This window comes from Equus asinus, chromosome 7 (genome assembly GCF_041296235.1).
Source record: "Equus asinus isolate D_3611 breed Donkey chromosome 7, EquAss-T2T_v2, whole genome shotgun sequence".
Classification (NCBI taxonomy): Eukaryota; Metazoa; Chordata; class Mammalia; order Perissodactyla; family Equidae; genus Equus; species Equus asinus.
The window spans coordinates 774,239-793,617 of NC_091796.1; the positions used below are offsets into that span (position 1 = coordinate 774,239).

The 19,379-nt window shown below is 55.2% G+C and overlaps 1 protein-coding gene across 9 annotated transcripts in view; it reads right to left on the reverse strand.

Moving 5' to 3' along the window:
- The window catches only part of NFATC1 (nuclear factor of activated T cells 1), a 125,471-nt gene that overhangs the window by 22,594 nt on the left and 83,498 nt on the right, over window positions 1–19,379 (reverse strand). For 4 of the 9 annotated variants that reach the window (XM_044744011.2, XM_070512811.1, XM_070512816.1 and 1 more), the window contains one exon: window positions 12,234–12,923. In XM_044744011.2, coding sequence (XP_044599946.1) covers window positions 12,234–12,923 — 690 coding nt within the window. The remainder of the gene's footprint in view (window positions 1–12,233; window positions 12,924–19,379) is intronic. The other 5 variants (XM_044744013.2, XM_070512814.1, XM_070512817.1 and 2 more) reach the window with 2 other exon arrangements.

The window sequence follows — 19,379 nt, forward strand, 5'->3', positions numbered from 1 at the left end:
TATATATTTTCTCGTGTATCATTTAAATGCTTTCTTTCATCTTTTGTTTGTTTGCTTATTACATATATTTTTAAGTTATTTTTTAATGGTTCCTCCAGAAATTACAATATGCATCTTAACTTAAAGCAATCTATTTAATACTATTATATACTATTATAGCTTATTTCTAATAATACATAGAAACTGTTCTGATAAAGCTTCTTTCCCTACCCCTTCCTTTGTGCTATTACTGTCACACAATGATATCTTTGTGTATTATAAGCCCATCAGCACAGTTTTGTAATTATTGTCATGTGTTTTCTTTTAAATCAGGAGGAGAAAAGAGTTTAAAAATATGCATATGCTGTCTTTTTTATTTACCTGTGTGATTACTTTTACCAGTGCTTTTTATTTCTTTGTGTGGATCTGAGCTACCATCAGCCTGAAGGACCCCCTTTAGTACTTCTTGTTTTTTTTTGATCTTCTCAACTAAACTGTCAGGGTCTTGGGAACTTTTTTGACATGTTTGCTGCTTTATCCCTAATATCTAGCACTGTGCTTGGTACTGCCAAGCAGGTGCTCATGGACTCCCTTTAGTACTTCTTGTAGGTCAGGTCTGCTGGCAATAAATTCTCTGCACCTTTGCTTATCTGGGAAGGACTTTATTTCTCCTTCATTTTTAAGGCTAGTTGTGCTAGATATGGAATTCTTGGTCAACAGTCTTCCTTTCAGCTCTTTGAATATGCAATACACTGCCTTCTGTCCTCCATGGTTGGTAATGAGAAGTTGGCTGTTAATCTTATTGAGGAATCCAGGTACCGCATGACCTGTTCATCTCTTGCCGCTTTCAGGATTATCTCTTTTTCTCTGTCTTTTGACAACTTGGCTATGATGTGTCTAGGTGTGAATCTTGGAATTTATCCTACTTAGAATTTGTTGACCTTTTTAGATGTGCATAACAATGTTTTTCATCAAATTTAGGAAGATTTTGACCACTATTTCTTCAAATATTTTTTTCTACCCCTTTCTCTCTCGTCTGTTTCTGGATTCCCATTATGCATATGTTTGTATGCTCTGTGGTTTCTTGTATGTTTGTTTTTCTTTATTCTTTTTTCTTTCTATTCCTCAGACTGGATAATCTATTGATTTGTCTTCAAGTTTGTTGATTTTTTTCCTCTGCTAGCTCCAAACTGTCGTTCATTCCCTCTAGTGAATTCTTCATTTCAGTCACTGCACTTTTCAATTTTTGACTTCTACCTGACTCTGGTACAAATGTATCTTTTTAGAATCTCATATTGACATTCTCTATTCAGTGAGACATAGTTGGCTTATTTTCATTTAATTCCTTAAACAGTGTCCTTTAGTTCTTTGAACAGATCTGTAGTGGCTGACTCCGAGCCTTGCTGCCAGGTCTGACAGGGAGCCCTCTCGGGCACGCTGTCTCTCACCTGTGGGTAGTTCTTTCGGCGTGTACGGGTCACATTTTCATGTTTCTTTGCACGTCTCATAGTTTTTTGGTTGAAAAACTGGACATTATAGATAATATGTTGTAGCAACTCTGGAATCCGAATCTCCCCACTGTAGGATTTGTTGTTAATTCTGCATTCTTTTTTGCCCTTGTTGCTGCTTCTTTGATTAGTGACTTTCCTGGACTACTTCTGTAACATCTGTATTCTCTGAAGTGTATGGCCTCTTTTGAAAAAATTCTTGTCTTTATTTTTCAGCCTGGCTTCCTAGGGGTCACCCTCAGGTTAGCATAGTTTAACGGTCACTCAACTATCAGTCGGAGGTTTCTTTAAATGCCTTGAGCCGTTACATCTTCCACCTTTTGTCAAGGAAATCTAAATGTTAAGGCCCACTTTCTAAGTGAAGGCGTGCACATCAGCCTTAGCTGTCACTTTTGCTTGTATCGAGTCTCAAGCTCAGCCAGAGGTGAACGGCTGGGGCCCTCTCTTCCCCGAGGTCTTTCCTGAGCATGCGTGCATCCGTGGGCATGTGTGTGGTCTTCTAGACCCCCAGGCACAGGCCAGGCTTCTCCAGTTCCCTGTGGTCATCTAGTGGGGCTAGACCCTTGTCCGCCCCAGTGGAGAGCACAGCCGTGGCAGCTCCGACGAGCAGGATTCCAGCCGTCTGTCGTTTCTGACCCTGCCCTGGGAATGTGGCTTTTCCAGGGACCTGCACAACCAGTCAAAGTACTGACTGTGCTCCGGGGCTGGGTTTTTGACAGAGCCTCAGAGAGGCCGATCTCCTTCCCTGTCTGTGAAGCTGCTGGCTTTTCACGGTGATGTGCCACAGAGGTGGGGAGGGGCGATGGGAGAGGTCCCAAGTTAAAGCCCCACAGACCCTGCTGTTCTTACCAAGGCCCAGCTTTTCTTGAATAAATGCTTTTCAGTTTGTTCTGCCTCTGGTTAATTTCCAGATTCTGAAATAACTGATTTGATAGTTTTGTCAGTATTCGTGTCACTTTTTTGGGGAGTGCTGCCTCACCAAGGTCCTTTCTTCATCATTCTGGAAGTCTTGCTTTCCTTCCAGTCCCTCTTGAGTTATCAAAAAGTGCCTCAGTTGATAACCAGAAATTCAAATCTACGACACTGCTCTTCGGCTTGCAAGGCCAGCTCATATCCGACAGCTAGACTCTTGAGCAGGAATCTTTGCTCACCACGTCTCTAGTGGGGAAAAAATATTCAACAATAGAGCTAAACCTTGGTGGAGTCGAGAGACTGTGCAGAGACCAGAGCGGCAGACCAAGGTGGGGCTCTGGGGCTGTCACTGGCTAACTGCAACTCTGAGTAACTGCGATTCCAACAGCGTTTCCCGCAGCTTCGGCCCCGCTCTGTGAGGTGTGGTGAACGCTGGTAGTTTGCCCACAGGACTGTTCTAAGGTTGAATACGTAAACTGAGAGAATACATGTAAAACGTCACTTTGGAAAGTACCAAAGGACTTACATTCAGTACTCATTACTATTATTGCTATCTGGGTTTTCTGTTTGTTGGCAATCATGTGTCATGCTGGACTGGGAACGACTTTTCAGCTCTGATGGGAAGACAATTACTACAATTCCAATTATCCATGTTCTTCTCTGCCTGGACTTGATGGACAACTGTGAACCAGTTATTCATTGTTCCCTAGGAATCCATGTGCAAGAACACACTTTTGTACCAGGAAGATCCCTGGGAAGTGTTCGTGCCTAGCTGGCTCTCTGCCTGGAGCTCCAGGGGCAGGAGACCGAGTGCCTGGCTTGAGTTACAGGCCGTGGCTGCTCTTGCGAAAACACAGTTGTCCAACAGATGTAGACAGAGCCCTCCACTGCCCTGGTCACCACTGTCCCCAAAGAGACGCCAGGCCCTGATGGTCTATCGACAGCTGGGCTTTCTGAATGTCGCTATTATACTTTTAAATGGCTTGCTTTATGGCTTCATGCTCTGGTGACACAGCACAGTGGTGTGCTATTTGCCGGCTCACAGATCTGAAAGTATCTGTAAAGAGCACTCATTCTTAAGAAAGTTCTTTGAAACGTACAAGCATCAGAGAAAGAAAATGCAAAGACCAGGCCGGTGTTGTACAACTTGATCTGAAATGGAGACAGAACTATTTACAGAACTTCTGGAAAGCTGTTCATCTCCTTGCAGGAGGAAAACAGAGTGTATCCTCACAAGAAAAAACCCGGCATCGCCATCACGAACGCTCACACATGAACGCTTTACTAGCATTCAGAGCCCGCCTATGACAAAGGACAAAGACGCCACAAGCATGCCCCACATTGGCCACGTGCAGTCCTCTCTGGACGTCAGCTCTCTGTCCATCTCTGCTTCCCGGTCGTGAGGGTTTTTCGGCACTAAATAGACCTACACGCTGCTAATTGCCCAAGAGCTCCGCAAAACCTTTCCAGCTCGTCCCTTCTGGTTTCTTTCTCCTCCACCCCTATTTCTCTCCCTCTGATTAATAATGCCCATTCCTTCTCCACTGAAAGAAGGAAATAAGCTAAGACCTGTGATTAAGGGAGAAAGGTGGAAGGTTAATATTAGCTGAAAGCAATACTACTGAATTCCCCTCCAAGTACACAGAAAATAATTGGGCTGTAGAAGGACACTTTGATTAGCAATATAGTGTAATTCAAAGCATTCCAGGTTTCTAGTTAATGTCGACACCAGGCAACTCAGAAAAGCACCCAGGACCTCAGACACCTAAGCTCCAGCGTCATATGACGACGTGCCCCCTCCCCTTGTCCCCACCCTCCACCCGTCGGAAGGAACAGAGGACACTCTGCCATCACAGCCCAACAAGCTGCAGAGCTGAAAGCCGGCAGCCACACCAGCATGTGCCTACAGTGGCCAAATGCAGCACCCTATTTATAGAGAACCTTACTCAGCAGACATCTTAGAGGCAGCCCTGCTGTCCCCTCCTTCCTTCAGGAAGGGGCAGGCTCCTAAGTGCCACGGCCCTGGAGGTCAATGGCAACAGATTTTCAACAGGAAAGCACACACCTTCCAAGACTCAGCAGAAACAGTGCTGGATTGCCGCCTACACCTGGTTAACAGAGACATTGTCACATTGGCCAACAGGCTCTGATGGATACTGGCTGACACGGGTTTATCTAGAGAAAGACTAAGATACGTAAGCCAATATCGGCATATCCATCTGATCCAGTTGGAGGCACAGCCTCTCTGGAAGCGAGGCTCTGTGTGTCTCTTTGTAGACAGACTCTGACAGCCCAGGGAGGCACGCACACGGGTTTGGAAAAGCCTGTTGTGGCCCTTTGAGGGAACAATTAGAGGTTCTGCCCACGGAGCAGCAGCTCAGGCCTGGAACTGGATGAACTCTTCTGCGTAGGGAGATCCCTCTGTAGGGGTCTCCAGGGAACCTATTTATAAAGCTCGCTGGTTGACCACGCCGACAGCAGTCCCCATCTCTGGGTGGTGTGTAGTGTAATTTTTATGCCTTAAGACTCCCATGCAGACATCCAAGTGCATTAAGGACTGACCCTAATGAATTATTTGCATGGCTGAATTCATTCTTCTATCCATCATGTGGTAGCCTCCGTCCGCAATATTAACGACTCAGCGTGTTTGATCCCGTAACACAGACTCTTTCAATCATCATTAGGAATGGGGAAGGCCTCAGACTTGGGCGCCGTGCCAGGTTAGTAAAACTTTCCATGAGGAGAGCTTTTTGTTCTCTCTGGAGCAGCTTAAGCTCAGGAAAGAAGGGGAGGGCAAGAGGGGAGGCGCTCAGAGCCCAGACGGGGGCAGACACGATCCTGGCCGGCCTGGTCCACCTGCTTGTTGTTTTAATGACATCTAGATTTCTGGAAACAGGAGAGCTCCTGGAGGGGCCTGAAAGGGCCGATTGTGGGGGAGGCCGTGGTGCAGACCAGCCCACATCTGGGGAGCCGTTGCTTCAGTGCAAGGCTCAGAGGCGGTGCTCCGTTTCCGCAGAACGGCTGTTCCATCGTGCGGTCCCTTCACATAAGCGCTGGAGTCAGCGTGCATTGCAGAAGGGTTTCCGATGTGTCCCCAGCGAATGTATGTAAATAATAAATAATAAATGGGAGTGTGTCCCCTGATACATAAATGATTCCGTGTTTGTGTGTGCGTGTGTGTGCGTGAACTGTCCACATTTATGTGTAAGGAAGTCAAAGGGTAACTCTTCACCAGGAGGAGAGCCCCGTTCTCTACCACGGGAAATGCAGGGAAATTGTATTGGAGAAATGGCTCATGTAGAGCTTTTATGACATATTTTTTTAATCTACATTCAAAATAAAGTGAAGCCCATAAAACTAATCTTTCAAAAATGTACCCTTGTGGTTCTGCCATGATTGGAAAGCCTAAATTGAGAGCTTAAATCTTATGAATATTGTCGAACCAAAGAATAAATTATAATTGAAATTTCTTTATGGACCAAGTCCTTTTGAAAGGAAACCTGAGGGTAGAAACAAGTGAGAAACAAGTCGGGATTCAGTCTGAGGCAAGTCTTCCTGGAGATGAATGCAAACGTGGCTAGGGCCTTAACCCTCGCGTGTCTGAGCACACCGCGCCACAGACCAACTGCAGGTTGCACACGACGTGCTGTGCACAGCGGAACCACCCCTGTAGATCTCTAGATAATTCACATGATGGCCAGGTATGTGCCCCCAATGCCCTAGGCTCTCTGGAACTGGACATAATATCCCATTATTGCCTTTTTTATTCTACATTCTCGGAAAACCAAAGTAAAACCCAAATGAAAACCCAGCACACCTAGGCAACAGATTCTAAATCCTCAGGGCCAGCACCATCAGCATTACAAACGAGCCTGAGGAGCCTGAACGGCCCTGAAGGACGTCTCAGCGGTTGTTCAGATGAAGCAAGCAAGCGAAAACAGGACTCTTGAGTGCGTGCTGCTCAGGTCCTGCCAGGCGGACAGAAGCCCCGCGGAGGCACCGCCAGCAAGCCTTGGCGGGTGAGCGGGGGAAGCAACTGTGCCTCCTCAGTTCCCTCATTGTCACTGTGGGGACAGGGACTGTGGCTCTGCGCTCCCGAAGCGCCAGTGTGGCCGAATTCACTGCTGTCAATCGCAGCGCGCTCCCCAAGGACCAGGGAGAGGTCAGTGCCGGGGACACGCAGGGAAACCCCACGAGGGGAAGGCAGGTCACAGCCAGGAGCGCAGAGCTTGCCACTGCCTCCGGGAACCAGCGATGCCGCGTCCCTCTGAGAACAGGCCTTGCCCCCGCAGCTGGTGATGGAGGATCCCAGACCCCATGGCCTGGTCGCTGGCTCGCCCCACATCTCTTCCTTGCACCCTCCCGGTCCTGGTTTCATCGGCCCACCCAGCTTGACCCCCTGTTGTGTAATCGACAGACTGCTCGCTTTTTAACATCAAGGCCACTTGAAATTAATGGCGTCTAGTTTTCTGATTTAGTTTTTTGTTGCTGCTTCCGTTCTCTCTTCTACGCCTCTTCCTTGTGTAGGCTGCAAATTCAAAACCAGACACAGGGGAAAGGAGCCTTGGAGTGAGTCCTAATGACCCCCTTCCCCACCCCCGCCCTCCAGACATTTCATGGCCGCCTGTTTTCTACATCAAGGGCACTGCCTGAACAGCCGGGATTCTGAAGTGCGTCTCATTCTCTTAAGAGACGTGGGGAGCTTAAAAAAAATATACACTAAACAAAATCCATTTAATTAAAAATAAGCAGAGTGGGCCAGCCCTGGTGGCCTAGTGGTTAAGTTCAGTATGCTCTGCTTCGTCAGCCCAGGTTCAGTTCCCGGGCATGGACCTACACGGTTCTGTTAGCAGTCACGGCGGCTCATATACTGAAAAAGAGAGGAAGATTGGCATGGATGTTAGCTTAGGATGAATCTTCCTCAGCAAAAAAAAAAAGCAGAGTGGAGGTGATGAAAGATGGAATATAATTGGGTTGAGAAATCAAACAATAATAAGGTGTTGCAACTCCAAAAGCTTAAGTAATCACTGCTCTAAAGAGATTCTTTCAAGTCGGTGGGGCAGGTGACGTGCCAGGCTGAGATGTGGCGTGGACAGCTGTCCTCGCAAAGGCGGGTTGGCTGCCCCATGCGTCCCCTCTCGCCCAACATCGGCCCCAGACAAGTCAGCCCCTCTCCCACAGGCCTCAGAAGGCCACGCTCTGGCCACACCGCACGCATGCTGGCATACGCACCTTCTCTGGAACCTTCCTCCACCCCAGAATGAGCAGGAGTTTTGACACTGTCCCTGTCCGACAAATTGCTTTTCAAAAACCTCAATCGTGTGGAACGTTGAAATGGGGATCGGAAAAGGATCAGAGTCCTAGTGCTAAGTACAGTCATTCACGCTTGACACAAGCATTCCAGGTTAAGCCCACACGCCCGACACCTGCATATCCTTCCACTCGTCTCTCCCGCTGTCTCCGACACCAAGGCACCAGGATGAACCCGCCCCCAAAATGCCCTCAGAATTCGGGGGGGGGAGGCTGGGGGTTCGGGTCCCATGCTCACGATGTGGGCCTTTATTCTGCACTAAAAGTCTCCCAGGACTAACGTGGGGCTGACGGCATGGATATCACTGCCCTACGACCAGACAGCGGGTTCTGGTCCTGGGGAACTGAGGTTGGCGCTAAGATCCTGCTTCAAGATCCGTCTGTGAGCCTCCAGAGCTCAGCGGACAGTTTTGCCCACCCTCTCACGAGGACGGAGTGCTTTCTCCTTGCTCCTAACTGCATTGCCATAAATACCCCAAGCTTTTCTAGAAGGAGCTAGGCCCCTTCATATTCTAACCGTCCATGGACTCAGGGAGTCTTCAGCAGCTCAGACAGAGCAACGAACATTCCATCTGCTTTCCTGGTGGTGGGGGGATGCCTAGACTGGACGATGCACGGTTCCAACTGTCGGGAGAAAAGCCCCACAGCCAGTGTTTTCAGTGGCTACCCCTGGGGCAGGGTCGTCTGGCCTGTGTGCATGGACCCATGCCAACACCTTGGGCCAGGGCGCCCGCTGGAGGGAAGCCTGGGCCTACAAGACGCTGCATCCCAGACACGGCGTGTTCACCCCAAGGGCCTCCTCAACCTCGGGAGGGTCCTCCTCTAGGAAAGGCCGTCCCTGTGGGGATGTTGGCAGAGTTTTGTCTGCCATCTCCACCCCCACCAGCTCCAGCAGGCCCAGGAGGGGCACTCGCCCAGGGGGATGGATCAAGGCCACTTCCGTGAGGGTCCAAGGCCAGCATTCACTCTTCAGCGGCCCAAGCCTTTTCCGTCACGTGGTTCCAGCTGAGGACCACAGGGCAGCAATGAAACATCACATAAGGAAAATGCACATACGTATATAAATGCATTCACTGCTTTCCAGGGCAGCTTCTGGCTCAGCAACCTTAACCATGATACCAAACCTGACCCCCAGAAAATGAACATTGCTTTGCTCTCATAGGCTAAAACTGGAAAGCTCTGTTTATGGCTGGCCCAGGATTACAGAGACCACGGAAATAAAGGCCCATGAATTAAATCCAGCCTGGAACAGAGGCAGAGAGAACCGTGTGCACAGATCTGCACCAGCTGGGTCTCAGAACCTCTGCCCAAGGGTCCCCAGGACCACACGATGATCTGAGGACCTAAGTGGACAGACAGGTTTGTCGGGGGTGGGTGCATGTGGGGCAGCACTGGGGGGCTGGAGCTGCACACGAGGTACCTGGTGCTTTAGCAATGGAGAACCCTGGGAGGTTTGGGACAGGAGGTGACACGATCTGTTCCGTGTTCTGGAGAGAGAACCTGATCACAGGGACGACGGGGCAGAGTATTTGGGGGAAATTAAGAATGGAAGACCTTAGGGAGCGGCCAGGAGACAGGAGCCCTGAAGCAGAGGGTGCAGGTGTTTTTTTTTTGTTTTTTTTTTGGAGGAAGATTAGCCCTCAGCTAACTACTGCCAGTCCTCCTCTTTTTGCTGAGGAAGCCTGGCTCTGAGCTAACATCCGTGCCCATCTTCCTCTAGTTTATACATGGGACGCCTACCACAGCATGGCTGCCAAGCAGTGCCATGTCCGCACCCGGGATCCGAACCAGCGAACCCCGGGCCGCCGAGAAGCGGAACGTGCGAACTTAACCGCTGCGCCACCGGGCCGGCCCCGAGGGTGCAGGTGTTTTAAAGACGTGTTGAGGCAGGAGCCCAGGGCCCGGCGCCTGGTGTCAGGAGGGGAGTGTGGGAAGGCAGGAGCCGGTCGGAGGTACCAGGAGAGTGAGCAGATGGGTGATCCCCAAGCCTGGGCTCTTCCTTGTCCCTGGAGCTCCATGCCCACAGCCCGCCAGGCCAACCGCAGGGAACAATCGGCAGAGGACAGTCTGCACCGTGGGGCTGGGCCTGTGCAACCTCGGCCCACCTGCTGGACTGAGAGGCCTTAAGCCTGGACCATCTTACTCAGCTTTGACCTCTCAACCAAGTCCCATTCCTGAAATAAAGTGAATTCAAGTCCACAGGGGCCCAGAGACCCGCCCAGGGCAGCGGCCCCAAGTGTCCCTCACACCTGCCACGTGGGCACCTTCTCAAGACGACTTGAGTCCACTGGAGGCAGAACATCCCCCGGCTCACGAGCACGCCTCCCAGGGCAGCTCCCTGCCCCTGCACATCCTAACGAGGCTGCGTCTGACCACGAGAGGCACTGGGGCCGGTGGGAAGGGGCCAGAGTGTGCTGCCCAGTCACCCGGAAGCAAAGGAGGCTTGGGCAGGACCTGAGGGGGAGGCGTGTCCTCACCCAGCCTCCAGCAGGACCACGCCGGGACTTTCTGAGACGAAACAGAGTGGCAGGGCTACAGCTGTGAGTGTCAGCATCCAACCTCGGATGCAGCGGTCTGCCTCGCTGGACACAGCAACGAAGGTGGAGTCCACACCTGCCCCCGTGCCGAGGAGGTAGCAGGAAGCATGGCCTCCCTTCGTCCTGACTGTTGTCACGGGCCTGCTGTGAGCTCAGAGGAACTATGAGATGAAACGTGAAACCAGCACAGAATGTCCACGCGAAGCCGGCACCTCCTCCCGGGTCGCAATAAACCTCCTGAAGTGCTGCGGGCAGTTATGGAGCTAGAGTGTGGCTCTCGGGGAAGAAGCTGCTGAATTCTGGGTGGAGGCTCCAGAAAGCATCACTGTGACCCGCACTTCTGAGGGGGCAAGGAAGGAGAACCTGACATTATTTAGGAACCCATAAGTGCACCCTGAAGAGGTCTGGGGTTTAAGGGTTGCATATTTACAGAAGAAAATATTTGAAAGGTCATCACCTCAAGTTAGGACTGAGCGGGAGAGGCGTTTGGCAGGGGCTCACTCCCACCTGCGCAGACAGGAATCTGCGCCATGTGAAGCACAGACGAGGGAGTCCTCATCCCGCCCGGGCACCGAGCTGGGGACAGACGCTGACACATTCAGAGGCCGCGGCCGGGTTTCACCACCGTGGAGGCTCACGCGTCCCCAGATCAGCTCACGTCCGCACCTTTGGTGGGACATGGGTGCTGACAGAGTGTGGGTGACCCGCTACCTGCCACCTGCTTCTGCAACAGCAGCTCCAAAAGTGGATGCTCCTCAGAAAGGACCCCTTGGGACACAGGGCGGCTGGGAAGCTCGCAGAACATAAACTTGGAGAAAATGTGACATTTACTGAGAGAGCTGCAGCGGGGAATAAAAGCCTACAACGTTTGGTGGTTATTTTAGGCAAAAGGGCTAAAGGAGGCTGCGAGGCCTCGACGCTGCAAGCGTTTTCAGGGCCCTGGGCCGTGTGCCCAGTTCTCAGGCTCCATCTGAGTCCCCTGGCGGTGGGGGAGGAGCGTCTGCTCCGGGGCATCGGTTTGTACGCTCGCCCAGGAAACAACTGACACCTGGGGAACGGGACGTCCCGCTGACGGCCGGCACCCGACGGACAGTCCAGGTGGGGCACCGAAGTGCTAAGGGGACCCACTCTTACTGAGCAGATGGCGGAGCTTCAGCCCAGTGGCGGGTTCACCTGCAATTGAGGTGGTGAAGGCGCGAGTCAGGGCTCTGCTCTCCCTCAGTTGGGGCCACACCCGTCCAGAGAGGGTGACTCCTCAGAGCAAATACGCTGAGAACAACAACGAGGTGTCACTGCCATCGTCTCACAGAAAGACCTTGGTACTCAGGTTTTCACGCCAATTATCCTGACCACGGGTGTTTTGGGGGCACTTCCTTCCCAAGCCATCCTAACGTGCACTTTCGACTGCGTTTCTGCCCTGAGCCAGCTGGGCGCCGTACGGGGAGAAGGCCCCCGGCACCAGGAGCCACCCTATGCCTTATGATCCTTTCACCGAGCTCCTGATGAGACTGTCCCAGCACTCAAGTGTTTCTACATCGCCGTGCAGGGTACAATGTTAATCACCTCTAGCTAAGCAGTTGTTCAAAAATTGTTCTCTCAACTAAAGAAGCTCTTAAGATGCCAAGGAACAGGACAGCGTAGCCTGCAGCCACGCTCCCCGGCAGCCTCTTGTGACAGAACTCCCAGCTCGCGCCCGGCAGCACCGTCTGCACCAGTGGCCAGCACACCGGAGCATCCTGACTTTCCGGCCAGTATGGCCCGGACAGTGTCCCCTGAGGGTCTACAGACACAGACATTGCCGGGACCAAGGTCACAGAGCAGAGCTGCGCATCATGCGGCTGGCTGGCGGCTGACACGGTGACCACACAGCGCCGCCAACAGCAGCAGGAAGTGCTTCCCGCACAGACACGCATACACAGGCACCCCTCCTCCTGCACTCTCGGATACGGCGCCAGGCTGAACGCACACCTCCGGCGTGGGGACTTACCGTCATCCAGGTACAGCTGGTCCAACTCTTGAGGCTCTCGCTTGACCGTTACGGGAATGGGGGCCAGACTATGATTACTGTCCTCACGCACCTCGGGCAGCGGCAGAGGCTGGGTGGCTGCAGACTCATTTCTCGGAACCTTCGGCGGCGGGTGCTGCTGGTGGCCCATCACGGATGGGCGGGTTGGGCTGCAGGACTGCAAACAGGTCGGCTCTTGGGTACCGGACGGCAGTGGAGAGGAGGAGCTGTTGGGACAGAGTGCTGGCTGGCGACCCGGGGAACAGCTACTGCTCAGCTGTGGACTCACCTGTGGCTGCAGCAGGGCGGGGGGCGGCTGCTGGGGGGAGCCGGGGTGCACGCCCACGGGTCTCGGCGCCTCCTGCACAGCGAGGACCCCTCCGGCTGGCCGCTGAAGTCCGAGGTGACTGTGGCCTGGGCTGGCCATGCCCTTGCTGTAGGGAGCGGAAGAAAGGTCGTGCAGCTTCGGGCTGGCGCTGGGCGGCGGTGACATCATGCTGCCTCTCTGTGGACAGGGCGGGAAGCCGGCCACGAGGCAGGAGCCCGGGTCGGGCGGCATGGCGAGCTGCTGGCTGTAGCACGGCTTCGGGAGAGGGCTCAGGCCCTGGCTCATTGGTCCACAGGTCAGGGCAGGCTCGTAGTCATCGGTGGGCTCTGTTTTTATGATTGGAACTGTGAGAAGGAAAAAAAAAGTTAAATAAACACAAGCTGCAGATGGGTGCGATGGGCGGGCTTGTGGCTAGGATACCCTCTGAAAACAAACAGCGACTTGACTGAGTCCCTGTGTGTCTCCTGCCTGGTTCTCCCACCCAATTAAGAAGAGGGGCGTGAGTCATCGCCTCCGGAAAGCTGCAGCTGGTTCTAATAGTGAGCGCACTATTTTCCTTGGAATCACCCCCAGCACTAATGTGCTATAAAAATCCATTTGCAAACTGCAGTAGAAGCTTTGGACCCAAGGGCCCATGGATTTGTAGTAATCAAAGTGAAAATTTTAACTTGGATGTCCTCCTGCATTTCTACTGCTACCGACGCCCTATCTGATAAACGTCTGCACACTCGGTGAACTCGAACGCACAGTAAGATGGCGCTGAGAAGTGGGTAAGGATCCAACGGAAAAGATAAGTGCATATCTGGCGCAGGAGAGAGGGCTCTGACTGCTGGAAAAGGAAAACACTCTTCCGCAGGCAAAACCGCCATCCCTCCTGCCCGCCCCTCCTCGCTTCCGCTCCCAGACCATGAACCGCGTCCAAACGACAGACAACCCATGATGACGCAGCTCCCGGGGCAGAAGTCAGAGCTCCTGAACCGCTTCTACACCGCCGTCCACCTGGCCCTCGCTGGGAAGCTGATGGGGCCTCGAGAGCCGGGCTGGGAGGTGCGACGGAGGCAGACCGGAAGTAGAAGGCCCTTTGGTGGCTGGGTTTCTGCAGGGAGCGTCGGGGGCGGGGGGTGCCTGTGCGGGTCTCTACTGGCCTCGGCTGTGTATCACCTCCCTGCTCACTCCCTGTGGTCCCGCTTCCTCGTGGGCTTCTCCTCTCACACCCACTTACAGGAGTCATCTCACTAGTCAGACTCTTCTGAGAGTGACGAGGAACCGCACACACATTCCCAACAGACGCCCAGCGCTGCTTTGAGGAACGTGGTTGGGACAATCAGCTGTCATCAGACCCTCCTTGCCGCGTTTTCACCTCTTCACGTGTGTGCAGGTGGATTCTCCACGGCAGGGAGAGAACGCCCCGTGCAAGCACAGCCTGTGGGCCTGCGTGCGGCCCCAGCTGCCTCCCTACCTATGTAGGAGCACATCTACATTTTGAGAGAATGTCTGTAACGGAGGTCTTCAGCCAGCTGGTGCGCACGTCTGCTCTCCATCACGGCGCCCGCGGGTCCCCCGAGGCCGTGGAGACGGCTCCCCATGGACCCTTCCCGGTGGAGCACGGCCGCCCTGCCAAGGCCGTGGGACCTGGGACAAGTGCTGCCTGCTGGCCCAGGCCCCTGGCCTCTGGCATGAAGGCAACACTCCAGCCTAGGTGAGGGGGGAGGTCCCAGGCTGTGTAATTCCTCCTGAAATCTCCAGGTCCTCAGCTTCCCGCATTGGGGATTCCCAGTGAACCCTCTTCTTTCATTTGGCCTCGTTGGCATGCTGAGGTCTCCCGGCCCCTGTTCTCAACCGGGCCTCCCATCTTCAGCACGTCCTCCTTGCCCACTGAGGACAGAGGTATGTGGTGCCGGAGGTGCTGACGGTCGGAAGGCAGGGAGAAAACACCAGGGCAGAGCAGTCACGTGGTCTCCCTGGAGGAGTCCCTCGCCACCTGCAGACAGAACCGCAGTCGGAACTCGCTGGCGGTGCTCATCACTGCCTGAAAATCACGTTTGGCCCAGAGCGGACAGGGCTTCAGCCCAGGGCTGGAGGACACGCTGCTGCTCACCCATGGAGTTCAGGCGTCCCCAGCACGGCCGATCGGGCAGGTCTCCCGGCGGAGAGGGCAGAGCGAGGGGTGGTCTTCACGCCACGTGCCCGTGGGGAGCACGGGGTTGGGTTTCATAAGCCACGCTGACTCCCCACCCTGCCCGGCCGCCAGCCCCTGCCCACGCCACATGCACGCCCTCCGCAGCGGAAGGGGTTTCTCTCTCTTTCCCGGGCTCTGGGGAGGGGCTGGCGTCCCAGGGGAACTGTGTTCCAGAGAAAACTGCCACTGGCTGTGGAAGGGACCCCAAGAAGAGCTGGTGTTCTCAGGAGTGGCGTTTAATGCCGTGTGGATCACATTCTGGGCCAGCGGCGGCCTGAGTCTCTGGAGGAGTCCGCGGCTGCTGAGGGTGCGCATCAGAAGAGGACGCGCCTCGCTCTTTAAGGAGGGTGTGACGGGTCCCCCCAGGGCATCTGTCGTTGCAGCGACCCCAGGCAAGAGGAGGGGGCACACTCAGTCAGGGGAGCAGGCCGCCTGAGCGCAGCATGTCTGCAGATCTGCATCCACAGGCCTGTGCAGACGCACATGTGGCGTCGTCTGTCAGGCAACACCTCGCAAGCCCCTGACCTCCCTGGGGACTCTCCCTTAATGCCCCAGTCTGCACACGGTGACCAGCGGCTGGAGCTGCACAGCCTGGGGTTTCTCCGGCGAGCCTGGCACCCGGCCTGGGCCCCAGCTTGGAAGCGACCTCTGAGGAGAGGCCTCTGCTGGGGCTGAGCTCCCGGGGGGCGGGCGGGCAGCCTGATGCAGCCTCCACAGACGGGGTGGGGCTGAAGAGCTGGACCCCCAGCTGTGCAGGGAGCGCGCTGCCGAGACCCAGACGAACGTCCTCACATTTACTAGAAAACAGCACTGCCGCCCGCTCGCCCGACCCCGGGAAGTCACGTCTCCACAGGCAGCCATAGCCCCAGCACCGTGAAGCTCGGGCTGAGGCGGGACGGCCTTGCACCGGCTCAGAGCCCAGCAGTGCCGACAGCACGCGCCCCAGGCCAGCTCCCAAGACGCCTAGTGGGGCTGGGCAGGTTCTAACCAGATTCCCCAAGCAGAGTCGCCTCGGCCTGTTTCCAGCATGTTGTAAATCCAGAAACGGCAAACGGACGAAGTCAGCCGCCGAGAGACCCCCACACCTGAGGGGCAGACAGGCTGTCGCCTTCCGAGGGGGACAGCCAGGAGCACACATGCCCCCGTGGAACCAGGCCTTCCTGTGGGAAGATGCTTGTGTGAAACGCTGGCGTCCAGAACAGCAATGGTTAAATTCTATACGAGTGTGGTAACTTCCAGAGCTCGTGATCTTAAAAAAATATATAAGTCTGGCAGATTAAATTAAAACCCTGTTGGGATCCTCTCTGCACTGTGCTGGATTTTCAGGCTCAAGGACCAGCTCGTGTCTCTCCTACAGTGTCCCCCGAGCCCTTTAAGAACTCCCGCCCCGTCTGCTCTGCACACACGAAAGGAGCAGCTGCCTGGGAAGTGCCAGCCAGCGAGAGCTACCTGTCACGTGGGGGGTGCACAGGGCCAGACCAGTGACTCCTGAAACCGGCCAGAGACCGAGCCGAGTCTCCTCCGGGTGTGCAGGAGTGAGCCGGCGTCCGTCTGCTTGCTGCGGGCCGTTAAGAGTGTCTGTCGTTTACGACCTGTTTAAAGCCGTCGGTGGCACTGGCATTAACTCCCACATCACTCGGTTCCCTGGGATCCTTCTGGGAAAGTCTCAGAAAATGATCACGCAGGGGCCCCTGCACAGGCCGCCCCAAGCTAGGGGTGTGAAGGGAGGGTACAGGAAATGCGTCACCTTCCCATGGCGTCCAGACCCACCATTGTGCCTCTAGCAGGTGGAGAGTCCACATGGGGCTGAAGCCATCAGGCTGCCTGGCCTTCTGGGTCCTTCCCAGGCAGCCTCCTCCGCTCAGACATCCCTCCCTGCGCCTGCAGCGCCCAGGGCCTGATCCCCACCCTCTGTGAGCCCAGCGTGAGGCCACGCCACAGGCTCCCTTTGGGAATAAACTTGTGCGTGCTTAATGGAGACAATCCCCACCCTGCCTACCCGGGGGCTCCACACAACCCAGGGACAGAGGGTCGCTGAGGAGAGGCGAGGACAGAAACCCTAATGATTTGGCACCAGGTGGGGAGTTCCAGGATAAACTGCTGACTGCAGGCAGACAACTAGACGTGGGGCAGGCCTAAGCTGCCCAGGCCCTGTGGACGGGTGACAACTTGGAAAATACGGACATCCCCTCTGAAGACTGAAGGCACGACGACGCTGCTCCCACGGCACGCACGGGAGCCTGAAGGCACCAATGCCCGGCGGCTGGGTCGCGTCTGAACTGCATTCTCGTGTGGGATTCAAAGGAAATGAACCCCCTCTGCAGCAAAGCCACCGAGAAGATGCCTCCTGTTTCCTATTAGTGAGGAGAACGAGGACGCGTCCTGCGCAGGGCTGGGGGTGGTGCCGCTGCCTCTCGGGGGGAGCCGCCGGCGGGATCTCGTCCACGGCCGGGAGCAGTTTCCTTCCCGGCCTGACGCTCAGTGTGACGCAATGTCTGGTTACCAGCTCTGCTGTGCGCGGCGCTGGCCTGGGCGGGGGGTAACAGGAGACCAGCCACGGCGCGCCGAAGAACACCACATCACCCAAGCCAGGAACCTAGAGTCTAATTTATTACAGAAAGCAAAAGTGTGAAAGCTTAACGCTAATCTGTAAGGCGGGCTGTCGCTCACAAAGCATGTTCTCATGGAAAAATCAAGCTGCTGTCGGAGCGCGCAGGCGTCCACCACCGAATGGCTCATGCCCAGCACAGAGCAGTGACTGCCGTCCGTCGAGCCCGTGTGTGCGGACCGACAGCAACGCTGCCCTCAGCTCCAGGCCATGCGCTCCGTGTCCTCCGTCACAGGCACTGAGGCCCACTGTGTGTCCGACACGAGCTTCTCACCGCAGGAGCCTCCAAGTTTCTGCCCCTGTGGCTGTAGGGTCAGGGACATGAGCCCTGGGAGGGTCGTCCCAGCACCTGGACTCGCACCTCCAGGCCAGGCTGCGAGTCTTCTCTCCCTGCCGTGGGTCTTCTCTCCCTGTCGAGGGCAGATGGCATTCCTGGCCATCAGTCGACACACACCGTGAGAGGAGGAGCCAGCCTCTCCCCAGGACCCCCACCTCACCCGCAGCCCCTGCAACAGCAGCCTGTGGGCCGAAGAGCCTTCCAGAACCCTCATGGCCTCACTTGAAGAAAGCCATGTTGCAACGGCAAGAGGGAGGGGCCCTTGTAATGAGGCGGCGCCAGCCCTCAGGGCTCCCGTCCGTGAGCGCAGAGCAGAGCCCTGCCTGAGCCCCAACTCCTCTTCACCCAGGGTAGGCTGGGGCCTTTTCAAATCAGCTGACCCCATGCCCGTCTGACCTTGCCTCCCCTCGGGATCCACTCCTGGTGTGCAGCTGTGGGCACAGCACTCCGGCCCAGCGAGCAGGCCATGCCGGCGTGTCTCACGCAGTCCAGAAGTGAGCGTGTGCCTGCTCTGCTGGGGCTTGGGCCCGGTGGACACGCGGCTCCCCAGGCGCGGCCCCCAGACACCCTTCTGAAACACCCCGGAATGCGTCCCTGGACATGGAGCTGGCGAATGCCCAGCCAAGCCTGGGTACCCGCAGGGCATCCAGGCCTCCCTAAATGGCAATGAATGGTTGATTTCTGCGCCCACTGTCACCCAGGGCCTCGGTGTACTCTGCAAACAGCCACACCAGCTGTCTCAGCAGGTGAACAGAATGGGGGCAGCCAGAGCCCTAAGCTGACAGCGACTCCGCAGGCCTGCAACAGGGTCCAGGGCAGAACCAAAGCCCCTGGTTCCCACCTTGCCTTGAACCGTGAGATCCCACTGAGACGAAAGACAGGGGCCAGGCCAGCTCCCTGGGGGGTTGAGGGCCACATGCGTGGTTCCTGCCCGGGAGCGAAGTCGGGTCTGGAGGCCAGTGGGCTGTCACCGGGATGAGGCTTTGTTCATCGGCTGTCGAATGCCGAATGCGCATGACCACCTTCCCTAGGCAGACAGGTGATGTGGGAGCTGCGAGGTGGACACCATCTGGGCTCCTCTCACACCATCCATCCAGGGCTCGTGCACAGATCAGGACCAAACACGGACAGAGGAACCACGTGTCTGGTCGCAGTCTGAGACATCCTCTCCTCTCACTGAAGGGCACTGCCAAGGAATCCAGTTCCGAGACGACTTGAGCCAACCCTCTAGCCCAGCGGGCCCCGGCTCTGTGGTGGAGGAAGACAGGCATCCCTTCCGTTTGCAATGGAGGCGCATGGGGACAGGCCACAGAGTGTCGGCACTCGCGAGTCCAACTGTGTTGTCCAGAGGAACAGGCTGGCACTTTAAATAAACAGGAAGTGCCAAACTATTTTGTGAGTTCCCGGAGTCCAAAATTTTCCTGACATTTGTACCCTGGTACCTAGCACAGCGCCAGATTCTGAAGAATGAAGGATAAAAGAATGAGTGTACGAGAAGCTCGCCGACCCCAAAGCTGCCCAAATAAAGCAGCAGACACGTTCACCTGTGCATTTTCTTTAAACACTCTCCCTGCACGTGCAGCCTAAGCGCACTTCTCCTGCACACGCGGATGGATTGTAGCCACAGGGACGAGATCCGTCTGTGCACACCTCGCTCACAAGTAGACGCAGAGTGA